This window comes from Oryx dammah, unplaced genomic scaffold, assembly GCF_014754425.2.
Source record: "Oryx dammah isolate SB20612 unplaced genomic scaffold, SCBI_Odam_1.1 HiC_scaffold_18, whole genome shotgun sequence".
In the NCBI taxonomy this organism is placed as follows: Eukaryota; Metazoa; Chordata; class Mammalia; order Artiodactyla; family Bovidae; genus Oryx; species Oryx dammah.
In genome coordinates, this window is record NW_024070202.1 from 30798129 (window position 1) to 30823859 (window position 25731).

At 36.1% G+C, this 25731-nt stretch overlaps 1 protein-coding gene across 1 annotated transcript in view; it reads left to right on the forward strand.

Moving 5' to 3' along the window:
- The window catches only part of SP4 (Sp4 transcription factor), a 77864-nt gene that overhangs the window by 48602 nt on the left and 3531 nt on the right, over positions 1-25731 (forward strand). The window contains exon 5 of the mRNA XM_040260636.1: positions 2872-3071. Within this exon, the coding sequence (XP_040116570.1) occupies positions 2872-3071 (200 nt within the window). The remainder of the gene's footprint in view (positions 1-2871; positions 3072-25731) is intronic.

Sequence of the window (25731 nt, forward strand, 5' to 3'; positions counted from 1 at the left end):
GTCTACAATACATTGTTATAATTATTGCTTTATATAAATTTATCTCTTAAAGAAGTGGAGAAAAATGAGCATGTATATATTGCTTTTGCTGTGTTAACTTTATCATTTCTGGTTCTCTTTATTTATTCCCTTGAATTTGAGGTCATTTCCTTATAGTTCAATATGGCTTTGCTCCCACCCACCTCCTTTGTGCTGTGTTTGGCAACTGTGTTGCATATGTATGTTGCGTTTCTCTATAGGCTTGACAATACATTTTATACATACTGTTTTATAAAATTGCTTTTTAAATCAAGTGAGAAGAAATACTTACTATCCTTTATAATTACATAATTACCTTTGCTAGAGCACTTTTGTTTCTTTATATATGTTTGAATTACTTTCTGGTTTCACTTGCTTTCAGCTTAAGGAATTTCTTTTAATATTTCTTGCAAAGCAAGTCTGTTGGCAACAAATTCTCTTAGTTTTTGGTTTATCTGGGAATATCTTTATTTCACCTTCATTTTTGAAAGATAACTTTGCTGGATATAGAATTCTCATTTGAGGCTTTCTGGTTTTATGTGTGTTTGTTTTTCATACTTTGACTGTTTTCTCACTATCTTCTGACTTGCATTGTTTCTGCTGAGAAGCCAGCATTTAACCTTTCTTGCTGTTCAAGATTTTGTCCTTGTCTTCAGGTTTCAGTGCTTTTAGTGTACAATATTTGTAGATCGCTACCTTTATCCTACCTGCAGTTTGTTGAGCTTCCTAAAAGTATAGATTAATGTTTTTCATAAGTTTTCAGCTGTTATTTCTTTGAGTATTTTTTCTGCTTCATCACCTGTTCGCCTTTTCCCTCTTCTCTCCTCCTGGTATTCTCATTGGTATGTTGGTGTTCCTCATTTCTCTGACATTGTTTATTCTTTGTTCTGTCTCTTGTCTGCTTTTCGAATTGATTACATAATTCCTGTGAACTGCCTTCAGTTTCACTATTTCTTCCTTCTTTTGAGTCCCTCTTGTGAATTTTTCATTTCAGTTTTACCTTTTATCTCAAGAATTTCTCATTGGTTCTTTAAAAAATAATTTCTAGCTCTTTATTGATATTCTCTGTTTGATGTGAAATTGTCATTATACCTTGCTTTTCTGCTTTAATCGTAATATCCTTTACTTCTTTGAACATATTCATAATGGCTACTTTGAAGTCTTATTAAATTTGGTGTCTCTCACAGGCACTTTCTTTTGCCTGCTTTTTTGCTCATGTACAGGTCATGTTTTCCTTCTTTGTGACTTTTGGAGTCTCATAATTTTTGTTGGAAACTTAAAGTTGAAATAATATATTGTAGCAACTTTTAGTATTGCCCTCTGTCCTCCTCCTGCCCCTGGCTTGTTATTGTTGTTTGATTGTTTCTTTAGTGACTAGCTGAATTATTCTTGTAAACCTCCCTCCCTCAAATATGAATCTTATTGTTCCTTAGTTACCCTGGAATGACAGTGGTTTGGGTATGGGTCTTTTGGGGTGTCTCCTTCTCTGACCACACCCAGCTGTTCAGCTCCACTGATTGTTGTTTTTAATAATGCCCTGAAGCATATATTGCTGCACACACTGATCCAGTCAGAGTTTAAAAGGGCAAGCATTAGGTCTCTATCTGAAATTTATTTTGATCCTGTAGGGCTACTACCAGCTACCTCTATTCCTCAGTGTTTTCTGGCAGCATAACAGTCTGCAGTTTAGCTTACTTCACCAACATATCTATTAGTTTCCTCCCTGTCTATTCTGTTTTTAAAAGAATCTTTAGACCTTTCCACACTTAGTTGCAAATGAAATCAGTTTCTTGGGAAGAGATTTGGATCCTGATGTTTTATGGTATGCTCTCCTTCTGGCCAAAATCTGTGTCATGGTTGTTGAACTGCGATAGTGGGACAGTGGCACATTTCTCCCTGTGCATTCCATGCCCCAGGAGATGAGCACTTGGAAACAGGGAGATCAGTAGTAGCCTTAGATTTTATATCTTGCCAGGCTTGGAACCTCTGATTTATGAACTACATATGAGCTGGGTCTAGTGTAATCTGAACTTCAGTGTTTAGGTCCAGCCTGTGTCTCAGGAATTGAAATTGGGTGGAAGAAGGTTGTTCCTCATCTGTCAGCCACACTCACCTGAAACTTAGCCTCAGCAGCAGGTAGATAGAGAAATACTGATGACCTGCCTGTGTTGAGGTGATAACCCACCAACTGGAAGGTAGGAGCAGAGGGAACAGTGTTGTTGATTGCACCAGTCTGTAGTGTTTCTGTATCCAGGCAGGTGGAAGGAGGAGGGAGAGACAGCGTGAGTGTTGGTTCAGATACAACAGACTCTCACTCTTCGTACCAAATTCTATTTGGTTTTCGTGAATCAATGTTTCTTTATTTGTTGTATACTCATAGGGCCATTTCTAGACATTGTAAATAGTATTTGATTTGTTTGTTACCATTTTCACTTGTTTCATTGGGCATTAGGTCCATAGAGGTCTTCATGCTGTTTTTGTTGGAAGTAAAACTCTATACTTTTAAATGAGGATTACCATATTTTTCTGTTTTAGAGAAGAATGTTCACATGTCTTGAAAAGCTTGAAGATTTTTTCCCAGGGGAGGAAGCTGCTAGGAAATGAACAGGAATTCTGTGGCAGAACATAGAATTTTCTAAAATTAACGTGTTTTCATTGCACTTTTGAGTTTATTCCACAGCCCTGTTTTCATTAATTGAAACTTTTCTGATTTTTAACAGTAGTTGTGACATCATGATTTTAAAAACCCACTTAGAAAGCATCATTTAATAACCTTAATTCCCTTTTATTTTTCCTTAATTATAAGCATGACATTTGGAAGTGTAATTAATGTTTTGTTTTTTTTTTGGACAGAGGCAGTAATGAACCAGGAAAAAAGAAACAGCATATCTGTCATATTGAAGGATGTGGAAAAGTTTATGGCAAAACATCTCACCTACGAGCACATCTTCGCTGGCATACTGGAGAAAGACCTTTTATATGCAACTGGATGTTTTGTGGCAAAAGATTTACAAGGAGTGATGAGCTTCAGAGACATAGAAGAACTCATACAGGTTAGTTGGTTTATTTTAGGTCTTGTTACTTCTTTTCTCAATGCTTAGATAATACTTTTAGTGATAGTGAGCTATGAAATTGAAAATACAAAAATTAGAGATTATTCACTTTAGTGATTAAATGAAAGATTTTTAAGATCAAAACTTTTACCTTATTTCTGAGATATATTTTTTTCTATTTTTTGTAAGGTTTATCAGCATAATTTAAAGGACTTGGAATTTATTCCATTTGGAATTGTATTCCATTTATTCCTTTTTTTCTTGGTGTGTTGAACTGACATATATTACTTTTTGTTAGTTTAAATTAAAAGAGAATTGAATTACCATCTTATTGGTGATCTTAATTAGTTTTTTTATAATCCAGATAGTTGAGTGAAGTATCAAGAACCATATGACAAATACCTATCTAAACTCTTTTCCAAAACTGACAGCTATTAACATGTTATTTTTTAATAAAACAAGTCATATAAAGTTAACATCATCTTTGTCCTCCTACTTCCCAAAGACAACAGCTGCCATGAATTTACTCTTACGTATTTTGTTCATGGATATATATATATATATATATGAAATACTGTTTTGTGTGTTCTGTAAAACTTTATGTAAATGATATATTACTGTATCATAATTTCACTTATGTTTTGTAATCTATCCAAGTTCATATCAAACACACATACATGCGTGTGGTCTGAATACATGTCTGCTTCTTTTAACTGCTGTGTAGCATTGTATCACAACTTTACTACACTGTGTAATCCAGTCCCCACACTCTTTAGATGACTTCCAGTTTGTTTTTTGCTGTCACGGACTTTACTGCTTTGAACATACAGTGAACATGTACAAGAAGTAGAATTACTGGATCTTAGAGAATGTATATGTTTGATTTTGCTAGATGAACGCTAGCGTCTCCAAAGTGGCTATCACCATCTCTGTTATTCTAGGGATTGATCAGTTTTCACTGTGCTGTATGTTCACCAGTACTCAGTAGCTTCAGGCTTTGAAACTTTTTGTTAGTCTAAAATGGTTTCCGAGTTTTTAAATTAGTATTCTTCCTGATTATAGTGAGATGAAGTATCTTTTCATATGTTTATTGGTCGTTTATCTTTTGTTTTCTGCTCTTTTTTATTGTTTTCCTTTTTCTTACTGATTTATATTTTGCAAAAGGTTTTCACATACTGCTAGTTATTATCTTGGTGCCATCTTTTGTCATATGGAAGTTTTACATTTTTATTTAGTCAAATATAACTATGTAAATATATCCCTTTTACTTTTTTTATGAGATTTTCTTATATCCCAAGATCATAAAGTTTTTAAAAACATTTTTTTCTTGCTGGCTTTAAGGTTTTCTTTCCATAAGTTTGATCTTTTATTAGCCCAGAGTGTTTTTGATGATTTCCTAAAAAGGAAATATAATTCTATTTTTATTTCATGTGGAAAGCCATTTTTTGAATAGTTCAGTTCGTTCTTCATTGATTTATAATGGAATTTCTCTCATATATTGATGTTCCATTTAAGAATGGCTCAATTTCTGGATTCTCTGTTTTATCTATTTGTCTCTTCCTATAGCAATACTGTACTGTTTTAATAGAAGCTTGTATTAAGTCATGATATCATGTTGGGCAGTTTTCCCTTTTTTGGGGCATATAACAGTGATGTGCTGTATTTAGAACATGTATAGTTTATATTTTGGGGACTCTTTAATTATTTAAAAAAGCAATGATTTGCGTAGGTTTTTTTCAATTAGATGTTAATGGTTAACTTGAATCAAGGTACATAAAGGACGAAAGGGGAACTGGAACTGACATTTATTGATCAGCTACTGAATATCAGGTGTTTCAAAAAAATCATGTCATTTGATTCTAACAAAAGCATTGTAAGCTAGAAGTTGGCTCTATTTTATATATATATATATATATATTTTTTTTTTTATTTTACTTTACAATACTGTATTGGTTTTGCCATACATCAACATGAATCCGCCATGGGTGTACACGTGTTCCCAATCCTGAACCCCCCTCCCACCTCCCTCCCCATACCATTAGAATATAATCTCAGAGAAGAAATAATGATTGTTAGATCTCTTTGTTTTTATTTTGTTTGTTTGTTTGTTTTATTTATTTTTTATTGTAGTTTAAAATATAGTATTGTTATTTTGATATGCACACAAGTTAGTAATACAGATGAATCTTAGTGTAATGGCTCAATCACTGAGTTAGCATTATATTAAAAATAAGACTTTTAATTAAAGTTTTAAAAGCTTTCTGTAGTGTATTGCCCTGGGGTTTCTAATGCCACCTCACCTTTCATATTGACAAATGTATTGTGATTAAAAATTAAACCCATAGCAGTATTGATATCTATATAGAAAAATACTCTGCCAGAATTACTGGATACAGTATTTCCACCCTGGCTTAGCAATGAGACAGATTAGGGAAGCTGAGAAAATTTGGAACTTCTCACGTTGTGATTTCATCATCTTTGAGAAACAGTGATTTTCTCAAGTTCCTTTCTATTGTACCTCCATACTCATACAGATTACACAAGATTAATTTATTGAAGAATTTATTTAAACATTTACTTCAAAAGATTTAATGATTTGGAGGCATAATTTCTTTCTTTTTTTTTCCTACTTCTTTGGAGGCATAATTTCTGTTTTTAAATGGTCCCCATCATTATCATCTTCTAATAACTTGAATAATTCAGAATTTAATGTACTTAAAGTTTATTTTCAGTATTTCAAACATCTTGAATACATCATTCATATTTTTTATTTAAACATGTTATTTTGAAAAATGTTTGACTTAGCATCAGATACTTATTTTTAAGGACATAATATCAGTAATTTTCACTGTTTATTAAAGTTGAAAAGAATATGAAACAATATCTTTTGAAATAAATTAGTATTGATTAAGTATTTAATGTGTTAAGCTAAAAGCCTTGGTTTTTCATGGCAAGAACAGTATTTTATTTAATACCCAACCAGTGCACTAAGTAGAAACTCAGTCATCACCTTACTGTAAATGAAGTAAGGTGATGAAGCTTGTTTTCTTTTTGCTTTCTGTAAAATAAATTTTAAAATTTTCCAAATGATTCATACATATGGTATTTTAAAAAATCAGATCATTGGGGGAGAATGGATACGTGTGTATGTATGGCCGAGTCCCTTTGCTGTTCACCTGAAACTATCAGAACATTGTTAATTGGCTATATCAACACAAAAAAAACCTTAAAAAAAAATGAAATCATGTAGAAGAGTTTCAATTGTTAATCCAAGTCTCTCCCCCCATCCTGTTCTGCTCCCTGGAGTAAATTAAATCATGTGTTTTAACTGTTTCTACATTCTTTTTTATTAATCCTGTGATGGCTCAATGTATCTATAAAATATGCTTATACTGTTATTTATTGATATCAATATTAAACACTACTGACTTTGTGCAGTGAGAGTTAAGAATTTACCTCACAGATGGCCAATAGGCACATAAAAAACTGCTCAACGTTGCTGATCATCAGGGAAATGCAAATCAAAACCACCTCACTGTGAGAGTGGCTGTCATTAAAAGAACACAAGTGAAAACATGTTGGTGACGATGTGGAGAAAAGGGAACCCTTTTGTATACTCTTTATGGCAGTGTAAATTGGTACAGCCACTCTGGAAAATAGTATGGAGGTTTCAAAAAACTAGAAATAGAATTGCCATGTGATTCAGCACTTCCACTCCTGGGTATAGGTTCTGGGGAAAAGAATTGAAAAGATGCATGCACCCCAGTGTTCAGATCAGCATGATTTACACTTACCTAGAAATGAAAGCAACCTAACTGTCCATCATACGTGACATGAAATAAAGATCAGTACTGTATGATATCACTTATAAGTGAAATGTAAAATATACAACAAACTAGTGAATATTTTTTTAAAAAAGAAACAGACTCACAGGTATAGAGAACAAACTAGTGGTTAAGAATAGGGAAAGGGAAGGGGGTAGATACAGTTTAGGGGTAGGAGATTAAGAGGTACAAACTATTAGGTATAAAATAAGTTACAGGAATATACTGTACAACACAAGAAGTATCACCAATATTTTGTGATAACTATAAATGAAGTATAACCTTAACAATAGTGAATCACTATATTATGCTCCTATATAACTTATATAATATTGTACATCAGTATACTTCTGTCTTAAAAAAGGGACACTAAGTTACAAACTGTCGGAACTCAACACTCCTCCCAAAATAATTTACCTCACCTCACACCAGCAACGACTCTGAATCTTCTCTTTCACTGCGTGTAAGCCACATGTTGCATCGCATACCATGACTCTGAGTCTTCTCTTTGACTGCGTGTAGGCCACATGTTGTATCACGGCACACCACTCTGTAACAGCGTGTCGCCATGTCTGTCCTTCAGCTTCCATCTCTTCTGCCTTTTAACTTCTCTCACCTAGACTTTTACTCTCTCATCTCTCTTGATGTTAAAATGCTTACATTTTCTTTAATAGCCACTGCCTATTTTATATCGGAGAAGGCAATGGCACCCCACTCCAGTATTCTTGCCTGGAAAATCCCATGGATGGAGGATCCTGGAAGGCTGCAGTCCATGGAGTCGCTGAGGGTCGACATGACTGAGCGACTTCACTTTCACTTTTCACTTTCACGCATTGGAGAAGGAAATGGCAACCCACTCCAGCATTCTTGCCGGGAGAATCCCAGGGACGGGGGAGCCTGGTGGGCTGCCGTCTATGGAGTCGCACAGGGTCGGACACAACTGAAGTGACTCAGCAGCAGCCTGTTTTATATAGCTTAGTTCTTAATGCTGAAAATTAATAAATAATTGTGGTTATGAAATGGACTATGATTATGTGGGTTACATGTTGTTTCCTGTATATTTTTTTTTTCCCCAAAGATTCACATTGCCTTCTTCCCCCTTGCATTGGTTAACTTTGTCACCTCCTCTTGTTATTTTAACTTTTCAAGAGAAGTATCAACTCCATCCAGTTTCTCCTTATTCCTGGAGGTCTCCAGCTTTCTGATCAAACACTGATTGATTTCTCTCTAGGACTACTGCACAGCTATAATCCTGAAACCTTTCTTCCCTGCTCTGTTGGTTTGGATCCAGTATCCTCAAGATCTTACATCCTCAGTTTTCTCAGTTTATTCCCTTTGTTTCTGGAAAACATTCTGAAATGCTTCCTACAAAAAGGCATAGGGAAGTAAATGTGTTTGAAAATGCCTTTACTTTTGCTTTTCAGCTTAACTGATAGTTTGGCTAACACAGAATTCTAAGCTGAAAACTATTTTCTTGAAGCATTAATGGCACTGCTCTATTGTCTTCTTGCAACTGTTTTACTAATAATAAGTTACTGTTACTCTTATTTTTTGGTAGGTGACCTAATTTTTGCCCACTAGCTTTTAAGAGCTTATTTTAACTTTTTATTTTGAAGTAATTCTATATTTACAGAGGAGTTGCAAAAATAGTAGAGAGAGTTCACAAATACCCTTCATCTCAGTTCAGTTGCTTAGTCGTGACCAACTTTTGCAACCCCATGAATGACAGCATGCCAGGCCTCCCTGTCCATCACCAACTCCCGGAGTTCACTTAAACTCATGTCCATCGAGTTGGTGATGCCATTCAGCCATCTCATCCTCTGTCGTCCCCTTTTCCTCCTGCCCCCAATCCCTCCCAGCATCAGGGTCTTTTCCAATGAGTCAACTCTTCGCATGAGGTGGCCAAAGTATTGGAGTTTCAGCTTCAGCATCATCTAGCTTCCTTTATTGCTAATGCCTACCATAATACAGTGTTAAGAAATTAACATAGGTACAGGTCTGTCAATGAAACTACAGGCTTCCCCACAAATATACTTTGTCTCTTGCAGGATTCAGTCCAGAGTACCACATTGCATGTATTTGTCATAGATCTTTACTCCTGAAGTCTGTGAAATTTCATTTTTTTTCCCCTGATGTTTTTCTTTCCTTGACACTTTAAAGTAAGATGAGGTATCTTGTAGAATATCCCTCATTTTGTGTTTGCCTGATATTTTCTCATGATTAGACTGAAGTTATGAGTTGTCTGTGTTTAATTGTATCATATCAGGGAGTACATGATGTCAGTATGTCTTATTATTGGGGATGTTAATACTAATGAGTTAGTTAAGATAGTACTTGCTAGGTATATCCACTATAAAGTTTTTCTTTTTTCCTTTCCGTGTTTTATTTATTAGAAGCAAGTGACTAAGTCTATTCAGTATTCAAGGGGAAAATTTATTCAGCTCCATAGCCTAGAGGGAAGTGCATCAAAGAATTTGTGGACTTAACCATAGTAGTTAGTAAATATGTTGGAGGCTATTCTTTGAGTCTATACAAATGTCCTGTTTTTTTCTTTAAAAAAAATACTATTTTCACTTTTAGCATTCCTCATTGTATCTTGCAGATACAATGTAATGTTCTGTGTGATGTTACTGTGATGTGCTAAAGACTATTTTCTATTCCCCTCACTGTTGGTCTAATTTTTAGTTGGGCCTCTTGTGTAGTGAAGATTTATACTTTCTTCCCCAGTGATTTGTTTATTCCATCATTTATTTTCACCACTATGGTATGGGTGGAAGTTTGTGACATTGTACAGGAGACAGGGAGCAAGACCATCCCCAAGAAAAAGAAATGCAAACAAGCAAAATGGCTGGCTAGGGAGGCCTTCCAAAATATGTGAAAAGAAGAGAAGCAAAAAGCAAAGGAGAAAAGGAAAGATATATCCATTTGAATGCAGAGTTCCAAAGAATAGCAAGGAGAGATAAGAAAGCCATCCTCAGTAATCAGTGCAAAGAAATAGAGGAAAACAATAGAATGGCAAAGACTAGAGATCTCTTCAAGAAAATGAGAGATACCAAGGGAACATTTCATGCAAAGATGGGCTGAGTAAAGGACAGAAATGGTATGGACCTAACAGAAGCAGAAGATATTAAGAAGAGGTGGGAAGAATAAACAGAAGAACTGTACAAAAAAGATCTTCACGACCCAGATAATCATGATGATGTGATCACTCACCTAGAGCCAGACATCCTGGAATGTGAAGTCAGATGGGCCTCAGGAACCATCACTGTGAAAAAAGCAAGTGGAGCTAGCTATTCCAGGTAAGCTATTTCAAATCCTAAAAGGTGATGCTGTGAAAGTGCTTCACTCAATATGCCAGCAAATTTGGAAAACTCAGCAGTGGCCACAGGACTGGAAAAGATCAGTTTTCATTCCAATCCCAAAGAAAGGCAATGCCAAAGAATGCTGTAACTACCACACAATTGCACTCATTTCACATACTAGTAAAGTAGTGCTCAAAATTCTCCATCCAGGCTTCAACAGTACATGAACCGTGAACTTCCAGATGTTCATGCTGGTTTTAGAAAAGGCAGAAGAACCAGAGATCAAATTGCCAACATCTGCTGGATCATCAAAAAAGAAAGAGCGTTCCAGAAACACATGTATTTCTGCTGTATTGACTATCCCAAAGCCTTTGACTGTGTGGGTCACCACAAACTGTGGAAGATTCTCAAAGAGATAGAAATACCAGGCCACCTGACCTGCCTCTTGAGAAACCTGTATGCAGGTCAGGAAGCAACAGTTAGAACTGGACATTGAACAGACTGGTTCCAAATAGGAAAAGGAGTACATCAAGGCTGTATATTGTCACTCTGCTTATTTAACTTACATGCAGACTACATCATGAGAAACACTAGGCTGGATGAAGCACAAGCTGGAATCAAGATTGCCGGGAGAAATATCAATAACCTGAGATATGCAGATGACACCACCCTTATGGCAGAAAGTGAAGAAGAACTAAAGAGCCTCTTCATGAAAGTGAAAGAGGAGAGTGAAAAAGTGGGCTTAAAGCTCCAACATTCAGAAAACGAAGATCATGACATTCGGTCCCATCACTTCATGGCAAATAGATGGAGAAACAGTGGAAACAGTGGCAAACTTTATTTTGGGGGGCTCCAAAATCACTGCAGATGTTGATTGCAGCCATGAAATTAAAAGACACCTACTCCTTGGAAGGAAAGTTATGACCAACGTAGACAGCATATTCAAAAGCAGAGACATTACTTTGCCAACAAAGTTCCATCTAATCAAAGCTTTGGTTTTTCCAGTAGTCATGTGTGGGTGTGAGAGTTGGACTATAAAGAAAGCTGAGCATCAAAGAACTGATGCTTTTGAACTGTGGTGTTGGAGAAGACTCTTGGGAGCTCCCTGGACTGCAAGGAGATCCAACCAGTCCATCCTAAAGGAAATCAGTCCTGTGTGTTCATTGGAAGGACTGATGTTGAAACTGAAACCCCAGCTTTGGCCATCTGATGTGAAGAGTTGACTCATTTGAAAAGACCCTGATGCTGGGAAAGATTGAGGGCAGGAGGAGAAGGGGACGACAGAGAATGAGATGTTTGGATGGCATCACTGACTCAGTGGACATGGGTTTGGGTAGACTCCGGGAGTTGGTGATGGACAGGGAAGCCTGGCATGCTGCGGTTCATGGGGTTGCAAAGAGTCGGACACGACTGAGCGACTGAACTAAACTGGTGAAAGAGGAGAGTGAAAAAATTGGCTCAAAGCTCAACATTCAGAAAATTTAAGATCATGGCATCCGGTCCCATCACTTCATGGCAAATAGACGGGGAAACAATGAGATACCTTATTTTCTTGGGCTCCAAAATTGCTCTTGATAGTGACTGCAGCCATGAAATTAAAAGACACATACTCCTTGAAAGAAAAGTTATGACCAACCTAGACAGCATATTAAAATGTGATGTTACTTTGCCAAGTAAGGTCTGTCTCGTCAAGGCTATGGTTTTTTCCAGTAGTCGTGTATGGATGTTGGACTATAAAGAAAGCTGAGCACAAGAGATGATGCTTTTGAACTATGGTGTTGGTGAAGACTCTTGAGAGTCCCTCGGACTGCAAGGAGATCCAACCAGTCCATCCTAAAGGAAATCAGTCCTGAATATTCATTGCAAGGACTGATGTTGAAATTGAAACTCCAACACTTGGCCACCTGATGTGCAGAACTGACTCATTTGAAAAGACCCTGATGCTGAGAAAGATTGAAGGCTGGAAGAGAAGGGGACAACAGAGGATAAGATGGTTGGATGGCATCACCAACTCAACGGACATGAGTTTGAGTAAACTCCGGGAGTTGGTGATGGACAGGGAGGCCTGGCATGCACCAGTCCATGGGGTCCCAAAGAGTCAGACACAAATGGGCAACTGAATTGAACTGATTATATTTGTTCATGAATATTTGGTTTTTGAGTTATCATCCAATTTCATCGTTACAAGCACATCTCAGAGATAGTCCCAGTTTGGTTCCAGACGACCTCAGTGAAGAGTGAATATCTCAGTAAAGCCAGTGGCACTAATTTTTTGGTCTCACAGTGCATGTGAAAGTTATGTTTACGTAATACTACAGTCTATTTAAGCATACAGAAGTTTTACATCTTGGAGAAGGAAATGGCAACGCACTTCATTATTCTTGCCTGGGAAATTATGAACAGAGAAGCGTGGTGGGCTGTAGTCCCTGTAGTTGCAAAAGGAGTCAGACACAGCTTAGTGACTGACAACAGCAGTATTCTAAAAAAACAGTGTACATACCTTAATTTTAAAATGCTTTATTGCTAAAAAAAAGAATAAGTCAAGTGACATCTGAGCCTTCAGTGAGTTGTGACATCAAAGATCAGTGATCACATATCAGCCTAACAAATATAAAGTAATGCAAAAATGTGAAGTATTGCAGTTACCAAAATGTTACTCAAAGATATGAAGTGAGCAGATGCTGTTGGAAAAAATGGTGCTGATAGACTTGCTGGATACAGGTTACCACTAACATTTAATTTTTAAAAAACAGTTATTTGCAAAGCACAGTAAAGCAAAGTGTTATAAAACCAGGTATTTCTGTGTTCATTATCTTCCTCACTTTGTTCTATTTTTGGCCATTGAAAGTTGTTTCAGATTGGCTCCTCCATTCTTTTGATATGCCCTCATCCTAAGCTTTCTTTTAATCTTTAGTATTCTGTTAATTTCATGGGAAGTAGATGGGGAAACAGTGGAAACAGTGTCAGACTTGATTTTGGGGGGCTCCAAAGTCACTGCAGATGGTGACTGCAGCCATGAAATTAAAAGACGCTTACTCCTTGGAAGAAAAGTTATGACCAACCTAGACAGTATATTCAAAAGCAGAGACATTACTTTGCCAACTAAAGTCCGTCTAGTCAAGGCTATGGTTTTTCCAGTAGTCATGTATAGATGTGAGAGTTGGACTGTGAAGAAGGCTGAGTGCCGAAGAATTGATGTTTTTGAACTGTGGTGTTGGAGAAGACTCTTGAGAGTTCCTTGGACTGCAAGGAGATCCACCCAGTCCATTCTGAAGGCGATCAGCCCTGGAATTTCTTTGGAAGGAATGATGCTAAAGCTGAAACTCCAGTACTTTGGCCACCTCATGCGAAGTGTTGACTCATTGGAAAAGACTGATGCTGGGAGGGATTAGGGGCAGGAGGAGAAGGGGACGACAGAGGATGAGATGGCTGGATGGCATCACTGACTCGATGGACGTGAATCTGAGTGAACTCCGGGAGTTGGTGATGGACAGGGAGGCCTGGCATGCTGCGATTCATGGGGTTGCAAAGAGTCAGACACGACTGAGTGACTGAACTGAACTGAATTTCATAAAATGTATATAAGCATAGGTTTTCATTTATGGTATAGTTCAGGATGGAATTTTCAACTCTGGGTCCTCCCCCACCACCCTACATCCACTCTTTCACCTTTTTTATTTTTTGCTCATTTTGAACTCCTACTAGATGTACGTTGGACTCCCTATATTGATTTTTTTTTTTTTTTGCACCTTTTCTTATACTTGTCTTTTTACCTTTTCTTATATTTTCAGTGAAATTCCATAACTTTAGCTTCAGGTATTTTTGTTGAATTGTTTTTTGATTTCCAAGAGTGATTTTTGTTTCTTTTTTATTGCATCTTGTTCTTATTGTATAAATACAGGAGCTTACTAGAAGTCTCATGTTTCCTCCAGGGTCATATTTTTTTGTCTGTATTTCGCTTTTTCCAAGGTAGGCTTACGGTGCATTGTCCAGTGATCCCAGGCTTTTGTTTAAATAGACGGTGACGATGATGATCATGACGATGATGACGGTGACTGACAAGTATGTTTAAGTGAAAGAATGTGAAATCATTGTTAACTGGTAGCCTTTTTAGGAAATTGAGTAGGGGCACTGTGTGGTACATTGAAAGGGACCTAATTATCAACATGCAGTACTACAGTGTGGGACCATACGTCTTTAGATAGAAATTCTCAAATATTTTGCCCCAATTTTTTAACAGTAGGGCTAATATTCCATGTATAGGCTTCAGTTTACTGTTTTATACTCCATATCTCCCTCTCATTATTTTAGTTGCATACTTCTACAGAGTTCTACAAAAGACAAATTGGCTCTTTTCTAGAACATATCCTCCTCCTTGATAATTATTTGCAGAAATGTGATCCAGTTAAACTTACATAACAATGCATAATAGAAGTGAGTTTCACAGGACTTTTTTTCCTTTTGTTCTACCAACTTTGGCCCTGTGGGCCCTGATTAGTAGGTATAAACAGCAAATACTGTAGGAGAAACCATGTATATCTGGCAAGAGAACTGAGAAAAGGGGCGCTTGACTCCAAGGCCAGCCTGTTTGTGGGTTGCACTGTAGTAGTGTCTGCATAAGCAGCTAAAATATTGAGAAAATACCTTTATGTTTGGTTAGAGGAATCGGGAAATATCGGGCCCTTGTTTTTCAGTGAATATGAGGAGAATTACTTTTCTTTTTTCTTTCTTTGTCATTTCACTCTGAAGGTAATGCCAGCCACGATGCATGTGCAGGACAATGAAGGAACCCCCCCCACAATACTGGCTTTCTGGCCAGAGCAACCAGAAAGGACGGACACTTGGGGGTTGGAGAGTATGAGGATAAGTTTGTAGAGATCTATAAAAGGTGACCCCCTATTTTCTGTACAGAATAAAGTAAGTTCTGGACTCAACTCTGTACTGCACATGCACAGAACAATCCCCAAGAACCATAGCAGAGGCCTCAAAGACTGAAATAAACCACCACCTAATCTCTGACATGTGTTAGGCATACTCAAAGAGCATAATGAAGTCTTTAAAAATAAATTAATATTGAAATTACTGATCAAAGAAGGTAAGCTGTCACTTTTAGTATGAACCTAAAGGGGTTGTTTTGCTAAAATAGAACTGTTCTCTAGAGGATTTGTGATAGAACCCAGAGTCACCATGAAATAATATAAAAAATGTCCAGGAGGCAATCCAGAATTACTCAGCATACTATGTATCCACCATGGCAAGATGATCCACATGTTAGAATTATTAGATGAAGACTTGTTAAGAATTATCAAAGGATCTAGACACTTCACTAAAGAGAATATACATGTGACAGATAAGCACATGAAAAGATGCTCAGCATCATCTTTATTTGGGGGAATGCAAATTAATACTGCCACAAGATACCTGTGACTTATTAGAATGGCTAAAATAAAAAATAAGAACATCAACATCCTGACAGAAGTACTGACAAAATTACAGAGCTGGAACTTCATTGCTGGTGGGAATGCAAAATGACACAGCACTTTTGAAAAACATTTTGGAATTTTCTTATAAAAGTTAAACATATACTTAACCATATCCACTCCCAAGTATTCATCCTAGCTTTGAATATACATGACAGATTTATGTATAATCACCCAAACTGTATACAACCCTAATATTCTTCAGCTGGTAAATGAATGAAATGTTGTGGTATATCCATGTGTTGGAGTACTACTCCACAGAGTAGAGGAATGAATGATTACTACACAAAACCACATGGATGAAATTTAGATGCATTATGCTAAGTGAAAGCATCCAGCTTCAAAAGGCTACCAATTGAATGATTCCATTTACATGATGTAATAAAAAAATCAAAACTGTACAAATGGAGAACAGATCAGTGTTTCCTAATGTGTGATGGAGGAGAGTTTGACTGTGAAAAAACATCAAGAAGAAATTTTATTAAGTGAAAGCAGTTCTTCTATATTGGAATTTTGGTGATAGCTACGTGACTTAATGTGTTTATCAAAATTCATAGAACTATGTAGAACTGTATGCAAATAGGAACATTTTCAGAAGCATGAGACAGTATTGCAGTCTAAAAATTGAGGGAGATTTTCTAGTTAATTTTTATTTTAACAGTTCCAATGAATTTCTTGCTCAGCTTCACACATATGCCTCATGCAATGTGTCTGGAGCCAGAGCGACTCCTGAAAACAGTTTTGTGCAGTTCCACCATTTTATAAATAAGGACTAAACGTAAGTCTTAAGAGGTTGATTGACTTCTTTATCAAGGCTTGAAACTTAGTTCCTTGAGCCAAGTTGAGTTATATAGTGATGAGTTAGAAAGAGCCATGGAAGCAATAAATTCAGACAAGCAGTAACAGTCAGTAGTAGTTAACAGAACTGATCTCCTTCAGTGTGCTGGGTTTCTGAATGCTTTTTAAAGTACACTTTCTCATTTCATCCTTTGAACAGTAACATAAAATAGGTATCTCTGCTATTCCCAGTTAGAAATGAAGAAACTGAGAATTGGAGAGAGAAGTTGCCAGGAATTACATGATTGGTCAGTGGAGCAGAGTCAGAATTGTCATCTTGAATTAGAAGCCACTTACACAAGAAGTCATGATGTCAGGATGTACAAGCAGTTCAGTGTTTGGGAACCGTGATGTTTGTGACAATAGATTTAAAAAGGTAGGCGGAGATCAATAGGATGTTACATATATTTGATTTTTTTTCCTGCAGTTATAGGAAATGAACCATTGGAAATTTTCAATAATCAGATGGTCACTTTTTCATTTTCAACCATTTGATATTTGTATGGAGGACAGATTTCTAGGGAATAATTTTGAGACCAATTAGTAAAGACAGTAGGAACTTTTGGTAAGATCCTAATAAAACAGAATTTGTAAGGTGTACTTGGGACCAGTTTAAGAGATGTCTGTGTAATAAAATTAACAGTAGTTGGTGACTGATTAAATGTGAGAAGAGAAATGAAAGATATCAATGATGACTACTGCAGTTGAAATGGAGAATTCAGGAAAAGGATTGGTATAGTGTGGAATGTCTGTCTCCCTTCGCTTCTGTTGATTTTGCTTCTTGTGGTTTGGAGCTCTTTTGGTGTAGGTACTTACATGTTTCTAAGTGTTACAGCTTCTTGGTGGAGTGATACTTTTATTATTATAAAGTACCCTTCCTTATCTCTAGTAGTAATTTTTATTTTTAATAAGTAATTTTTAGTATAGCTATTCAAACTCTCTGTTTGCACAGTATATCTGTTTTCCATCCTTTTAGCCTCCTCCTGTCTTTGAATTTAAAGATAGTTTCTCTTAGATGGCATAAAGGTGTGTCATTTTTTAAAAATCCATCCTGTCAATTTCTGCCTTTTGGAGAGTTTAATTCATATTTAAGGCAATTACTGATAAAGACTTCTGCCATTTTAGTATTTGTTTTCTATTTGTCTTCATGTCTTCTTTTTTGTTCCTGATTTTCTCCATTGTTGACATTTTGTATTAAATACTGCTCATGTGTTATTTTAATTACTTTGTAATTTTTTTGATATATGTAGGTATAGGTATGTATACAGGTATGTGTATATATTAATATATATATATATTTTATATATATGTAGTTTTCTTAGTGGTTCCTGCTTTGGGTATTACAGTTCACATCTTTTAACAGTCTAATTTGGATTAATACCAACTTTATTTCAGTAGCATGCAAAAACTTTCTCCTACATAGTTCTGCCTCCACTTATGCTGTTATTTTCACTAATTACATCTTTGTATATGGTGTACCCTCAACACAGATTTACAAGTCTTATGCAGTCTTGTTTGAAACTAGATGGGGGAAAATGAGTAAACAGTGCATTTATGCTGTCTTTCGTGTTTGTCTGTATTAGTTACTTCACCTGGCATTCTTTATTTTCTCATGTGTATTCTAGTTGTCATTTAGTATCTTTTCATTTCAGCCTGAAGGACCACCCCCCCTTAACATTTCTTATAGGTGTGACAGATTCCTTCTGTTTTTTATCAATCTGGAAACATCTTAGTTTCTCCCTAGTTTTGAAAGATGTTTTTGATGTATATAAAATTCTTGGTTGATAGGTTTTTTTCTTTCACCTCATTGAATATATCATCCCATTGCTTTCAGACCTCTATGATCTCTGATGAAAAACAAATCAGCTGATTTTCTTTATGATGATCCTTTGTAGATGATAAGTCACTTCTCTCTTGCTGCTTTCTAGATTCTTTTTTTTTTTTAACTTCAAACAGTTCGATTATTATGTGTCTCAGTGTGAATTTCTTTTCATTTAACCTGCTTAAAGTTAGTTGTGGTTCTTCCATGTGTATATTAATGTTTTTCATCAAATTCGGGGAATTTTCAGACCAATTAATCTCTCCCTCTTTTCTGAGAGGCTTTGTGTGCATGTTGGGGGACCCTCAGCTCTCAGCCAGACGATGCTTGTTCTCTTCCTTCTCTTACGGAGCCTCAAAGGATAGGTAGGCCTTATAAGTGAGAGTTTGGTTCTTCTCAATCCTTCTCCTGAGTATGTTCACAGCCCTAAGCATGTATGTGGCTTCTGCATTCCAAGGAGTATGTCAGAACTTTTTAGAGACCCTACGGCTATCTCATACCTCTGAGCTTTTCAAGTTTTTTATCTGTTTATTATTTGGCCCAAGTATTAGTCATTGTTTCAGGTATCCATGAAGTTAAAATACTTGTCTATAATTGTTTTAGACAAACACATGCTCTTCTCTATTCCCGGAGGAAGACTTTTTGCATTGGAGCACTTCCAAGGAATGTTGACTGCAACAATATTTTAAGTCTTCCAAAGAAGCAATGATGATTCTTTGGGAAAGAAGTTTTGAAAGGGCTCTCACTTTGTTCTGCTCCCTCTGGTGGCTACCAGGCTGCTGGGAACACCACAAAACTTGCTGTTCTTATCGAGAATTAGCCATTTTCCTTATAAAACACCCCCTGAGTTACAGGAACCCTTGATTAATTTACAGAGTCTAAATGAGTTGATTTGATTGTTTTCATTTTTCCCCAGTTTTCTGAGTCTTTTCACAGAGGAGTTAAGTTTTGGTCACTCTCTTTACTAATATTGTCTCTTTCATATTTTGGAGAGGAATTCCCCTTTTATTTCTGAGAATTATAAGGATAGGAAAGTTAATGAGTTCTTTTTGTGACATGTTGAATGATGCTTTCTATGGCATATCTGGGAGATCAAATTCCTATTTTAGGACTCTGTATCTTGATGTAGCCATCAATTTATAAATGATAGTTAAAACCATTAGAGTAGATAAGATTGCCTTTTAAACAAGTATTAATAAGAAAATGACCAAAAGGGCTTCTCTGTTTGAGCAGATAATTGCTGAAGGAGGAAATGAAAAAATTCTCATGATGTAGATTGATGTCTACAAATTTTATGGTCTCAAATCTCAGCCAGTCTCTCAGAACATCCTATCAATCTTACTCTTTTCTTCAGCTTTCACATTGCCTTAGTAATTGTCTAAACCTTCTCAAGTCTTTTTTTTTTTTAAAGCACATTATTTAACAGTTTTATTTTAAAAATAAAGTCATTATATTCAGCATCAATAATAATGATAACAGCCATGTGACTCATAGGTTTCTTAATATTTTCACTCTCATACTTTAGCACCCTCAAGTCTTCTTATTTCTCGTTACTCCCACTTAACTTTCCTTTATCTGTCTTCTACTTTAAGAAAACTTATGCCATACAACTTCTCTCAAATTATCATTTCTCCCTCTATTAATTTACTTTTATCCCCAGGTAATGATAGGGAAGAATTAAGTGTACTCATGAAAAGAAGAAGTGTCCAGGAGGGACTGATAGGACCGTCCCAATAGGCATTGGAGGGATCCAGGGACTACAGGTTTCTCAGTTTGAATAATTAGGTTTTTAAGAACAAATCAATATATAATTTCTGTAAAGTGAATTATATATAAAAGTCTGGAAAGAAATTGTATAGATGCTACAAATGGATGTTTGACCGAAGTTATCCATTGAGCAAAGGGTATGTTTTTTGTTTTGCTATAACAAATGCCATACATTTAAAAATGTCCCTGTAGTGGGTTGAATTGTGTCTCCCGGAAAGAGAGACAGTTTCTACTCCATAGAATTTGTGAATGTGACCTTATTGGGAGATAGTTCTTTGCAGATGAGATGCATTAAGAGGAAGTTATAACTATTCCTAGTGCGTAGCATTTAGGACCTAGTGGACGTTAAATCCAAGGACGGACATCCATATAATAAAGAGATGATACACAAGGGGCAAGGCCATGTGAAGGCAGAGGGAAACATTGGAGAGCTGCACCTAGAAGCCAACCAATGCCAAGGATTGCCAGAAGTCACCCACAGCTAGGAAAAGGCAAGGAAGGATTCTTCTCTAGAGCCTTTGATGGGAGAATTGTGCTACTGACACCTTGATTTTTGGCATCCATAACTGTGAGAGAGTGAATATCTGTTGTCTTTAAGCCACACAGTTTGTGGTTTTTTGTTTTTGTTTTGTTTTTTATAGTAGCCCTTGGAAACTAATAAAATCTCTTGGGTCACTCTTGAAATTATTTTAGTTGATAAATATGCAAATATGTTATCAAATGGCAGGCTTTGAAAAATATTCATAGATGTGTTTTTTACATTGTATTAGCTTAGGTTTAAGTGTAACATGAAAATGAAATTATAGGTAGGACTCTGACAGCTAAATAATTGGCTCTTGATGGATTACCTCAAATAAATAAAAATTAAAAGATGTTTTATTCCATTCATCCCTTCAAATCTATGATTCCATTTGAAAATCTCAGCTAATTTTTTTCTGAGAGAAACGCTGTTATATCATGTTAGGAAATAATCTGCATAATTTCTAAGTTTGCATCTTCTACTTACATCCTTTTTATATGTATAAATATATATAGTATATATAAATACTACTATATTTGAATAATCATGTCATACAGCATGGCATTTTATTAATAATCTAGATAAGATATGCAGTTTTTAATATTCAGTTTATTAAACCAAAGTCGTTTTGGTTACATCCTTTAGATTTTCTTAGAGGAAAAAAAAATTGAAATTTCTTCTTGACATGCTTTTGAAACTTGAAGATATTTTACAGATCTTGATCCATATAGATCACCTGTAATTTACTTTTTGAATTATGCTTTACCTTTACAAGATGATATCTTTATTAGTTTGCTACTGCTCCCAAGACAAGCTATCCCAAATTTAGCAGCTTAAAACACACTTTTTTATATAGCTGTTTAAGTCCGAAGTCTTAGTAGGCTCAGCCTGAGTCCTCTGCTTAACATCTCATAAGTTGGAATCAGGGTATTGTCTGGGTCATGTTCCCAACTGAAGTCTCTGGGGAAGCATCTGCTTCCAGACATATTCACACTGACAGTCAAATTCAGTGTTCGCTGTTGTAGGATGTTGGTCCTTGTTTCCTTGCTGTCTATCAGTGGGGGCTAATGTTTGCTCCTGGAGGTGCCCCACATTCCTTCTCATATTTTCCATGTGGAAACTGTCCCCACTTCCAGCCAGCAGCAACAGGTCAAGTTCTTCTCACACTTCTAATTTCTCCTGCTGCATTTTTCTGACTCCAGCTGAAGAAAGCTGTCTGCTTTTAAGAACTCATGTGATTAGATTGGGCCCACCCAGATAATTAAGAACAGGCTCTCTATATTAACCTTTCTAAACTTAGTCACATCCCTTTTGCCATGTGATAAAATGTATACACAATTCCAGGGATTGGGACACAGGCATCTTTGTAGGGGATTCAAGAGGGAGAGGACATACATATACCTATGGCTGATTCATGTTGAGGTTTGACAGAAAACAACAAAATTCTGTAAAGCAATTATCCTACAGTTAAAAAGAAATGTACACACAATTCCAGGGGTTGGGACACGGGCATCTTTTTAGGGAGTTGAGGCATTTTGCCCACTGTAAGTATTACTAACTAATATCAACAGTTTTGATAACTAGTTGCATTAAGTATAAAAAGTGTTAAAATAATTACTAAATAATTATTGAAATAATTCTAAATATAAATACAAAAAAAGATACTGTAGGATATATAGTTAGTATAAGAACTCTCTGCCTCCTTATATTTTATAAAGTATAATGATAATGTTTGCCAGAGAGGTAGGAAATTAGGAAATTGTCTTCTTACACCACAGAAGATACACTTCTCTGTGGAAAAAGGATAATGAACTAAAATGTCATTCCCCTAATGATAGTTTAATTGTACAACATAATTTACTTATTTTGCGATTCTAGCCAACTTTTATTGCTTGAAATTAATTGGATAGCCATACCACTTGGGAGGAGACCAGAAAGTCCACACAAAAACCATGTCCCCATCATTTCTCATTTAGCTTAGAGTTTGGTACTGAGTAGCTGGGGACTTGAATTCCTTTCTCTTTTCGTACCAATAGTTTCATGTGGTTAACAAATGACTCTCTCAAGATAATGGATGCTTAAAGTCGGAGACTCTGACTTGTTCATTTTTGTATCACCAATACCTGTCATACTGCAGTTGTTCCAGGTATTGTGTTGGAGCAACACAAATATTAGGTTGGTACAAACATATTTGTGGTTTCAGACCCTGAATTTTATAAATCATTATAACTAGGCTCAAACACATCTTTTTTATACAAAATTGGAACCATTACAGTCAACACATTATTGCCAAGGAGAAGTAAGTTTGTTTATTCCTGTAGCTTAAAAATCCATGCTTCGGGATTTGGCAAACTCTTAGAAAGTATTGTGCCTCCTGCTAGTTGTGGAAGCGTTATCCCTGCAAAAAGTTGTTGAGGTGCTTGAAGAAACATCAGTTGGTGAGCACTCAGGTGAAAATGGCAGATGAGGCAGAACTTTGTAGCCCAGTTTGCCCAAGTTCTGAAGCATTGTTTGTGCAACATGCAGTCAGGCATTGTCTTGGAGAAGAATTGGGCCCATTCTGTTGACCAGTTCTGGCTGCAGGCATTGCAGTGTTCAGTGCATCTGATAGATTTGCTGAGTATATTTCTCAGATGTAATGGTTCTGCCGGGATTCAGAAAGCTGTAGTGACTGGTCAGACTAACAGCAGACCACCAAACAGTGACCGTGGCCTTTTGTGGGTGCAGATTTGGCTTTGGGAGGTACTTTTGGAGCATCTCAGTCCAGCCACTAAGCTGGTTGTCACCAGTTGTCTAAAATCCATTTTTTGTTGCATGTCACAATACTATCAAGAAATGGTTCCTTGTTGTTTTGTAAAATAAGAAGAGTGAAGTGAAAGTTATACAGTCCATGGAATTCTCCAGGGCAGAATACTGGAGTGGGTAGCTGTTCCCTTCTCCAGGGGACCTTCCCAACCCAGGAATGGAACCCAGGTCTCCCCCATTGCGAGCAGATTCTTTACCAGCTGAGCCACCAGAGAAGCTCAACAGTACTGGAGTGGGTAGCTTACCCTTCTCCAGGGGATCTTCTTCACCCAGGAATCAAACCAGGGTCACCTGCATTGCAGGCACTTCAGAGTGACAATTTTTTTCATTTCCGGTCAGCTCATGAAGCACCCACCCACTTATCGAGCTTTTTCCTTTTTCCTTTCCAGTTTGTTTCAAACATCGACATTGAGTCCTTCAGCAACTTCTCATGTAGTTGTAAGAGCTTGATGATTACTCTTAATTGGTTGTTGTCAATTTCCGATGGCCGGCCACTGCACCCCTCATCTTCAAGGCTCCCTTCTGCTTTACAAAACTTGGAACCACCAGTGTACTATGTATTCATTAGCAGTTCCTGGGCCAGACATGTTGTTAATGTTATGAGTTGTCTCTGATGCTTTACTACCCATTTAAACTAGAATAAGAAAATCGCTCAAATTTGCTTTTTGTCAAACATCATTTGTCTAGTCTAAAATATAAACAGTAAGTACCAAGACATTAGCAAAAAGAAAACAAAGCGAGACATGCACATTAAAATGATGTATAATGCAACTACGTTTATTTAAGAATGTATTCTAGTATCAAATGGCAAAGTTCAGCAGTGCAAAACCACGATTACTTTTGCACCAGTCTAATACTTACTGAAAAATAACTGAGTTCGTGACTAAATACCACAGCTAACAAATGTTTATTAAACAGCCAGTGTGTACAAGTTGGTCACCCATTGATTCAGTGTTTACTGAATAAAGCTCATGCCTTCAGACCATCACTACCTGATATCTTTATGATTATTCTTGGTTATCATTGCTATAAAAGAACAGAGATCTCTACTACAGGTGAGTTAATACATAATACCTGAATTAGAGATTAGATGTCTTGAATTCTGCTCTTTTATTAATTAATTGGATGGCTAATTGGGGGATTCCCAAGCAAATTAATTTCTGAGGCTCAACTTACCTATAAAATGAAAATGTAAAATAAGATCCTTTAAATTTCTTCCAGCTTTTAAATTTGTACATTTGAATTTTTCTTTTGAAATAAAACGGGAAGCCTGAAAGATAAAGGAGCTCAAGATTGATCCTAAACATAAACCCTCATTTAATTGTTTTTTTTTGGTCCTTGTTTCAGTGTTAGCATTCATAAAATGCAAGTCATTTTGCCTTAAAACTTAACTGGCTTTATTTATACCTTAAGGATTTTATCCATTCATTTAATTTTTCTATGAAAAGAGAAAGGAAATTTCAGTGAATCACATGCAGTTCTTTTTTAAATAAAAGCAAACACATAAAGAAGAGGGGATAATATCTGACACTTGAACCTATAGATTTTTCTGTTGGTCAGTCAAAAGGAGGGCCAGATAAAAGAATTAAGCTGAATTGAATTTTCTTATTTTCTTAAGTTCTATTATTATTATGGGATAATAGTTTTATTATTATGGGAAAATAGTGCTTCTTTCCTCTAAATAATAATTTTAAGGAGAGAAATAAAGCTAATAGTTTATCCATTATAAATGTAATGATATATCAATTAACTAAATTTTTATGTGCCCCTGCCTATTATACATAAAAACAAAATCGTTTTTTTCTAAAATACAGAAGTAGTTACTTCCAATAGAACTATCTTATAACTTTTAAAGAGAGAATATTTAAGGATCACTCTGTCTACCAGAACCTAACAGTCTAATTCTGCAAGATCTAAAAACTGTATTAAATTTGAAATGTAGTGTTTGCCCCACTCTCATTTTTTACCTTGTAAAGAAACTCAGTACACTGTAAAATTATTAACTGATTTTATTTGAAGTAGTTTCAAGGTATTTCCTACCTCTGGTCATTATGTCCAAAACTTTGACAATAGTTTTTAAGGAAGAGTAGATATGAGCTTTGATATTATGCAGAGTTATAACTGGAGGAGACTTGGAGATCATGTGTTAGAAACATTCTTATTTTGTAGATAGGGAAGCTGAGGAAACAGTTTTATTTTCAGTTCTTAGCAGAATCAGGACTTTAGCACAGTTCTTTTATTCCCAGTCACCTTGTCTTTCTCCTATACTGCGCTGTGTGTTTGTTGGCATTTGGAAATAGAAACAA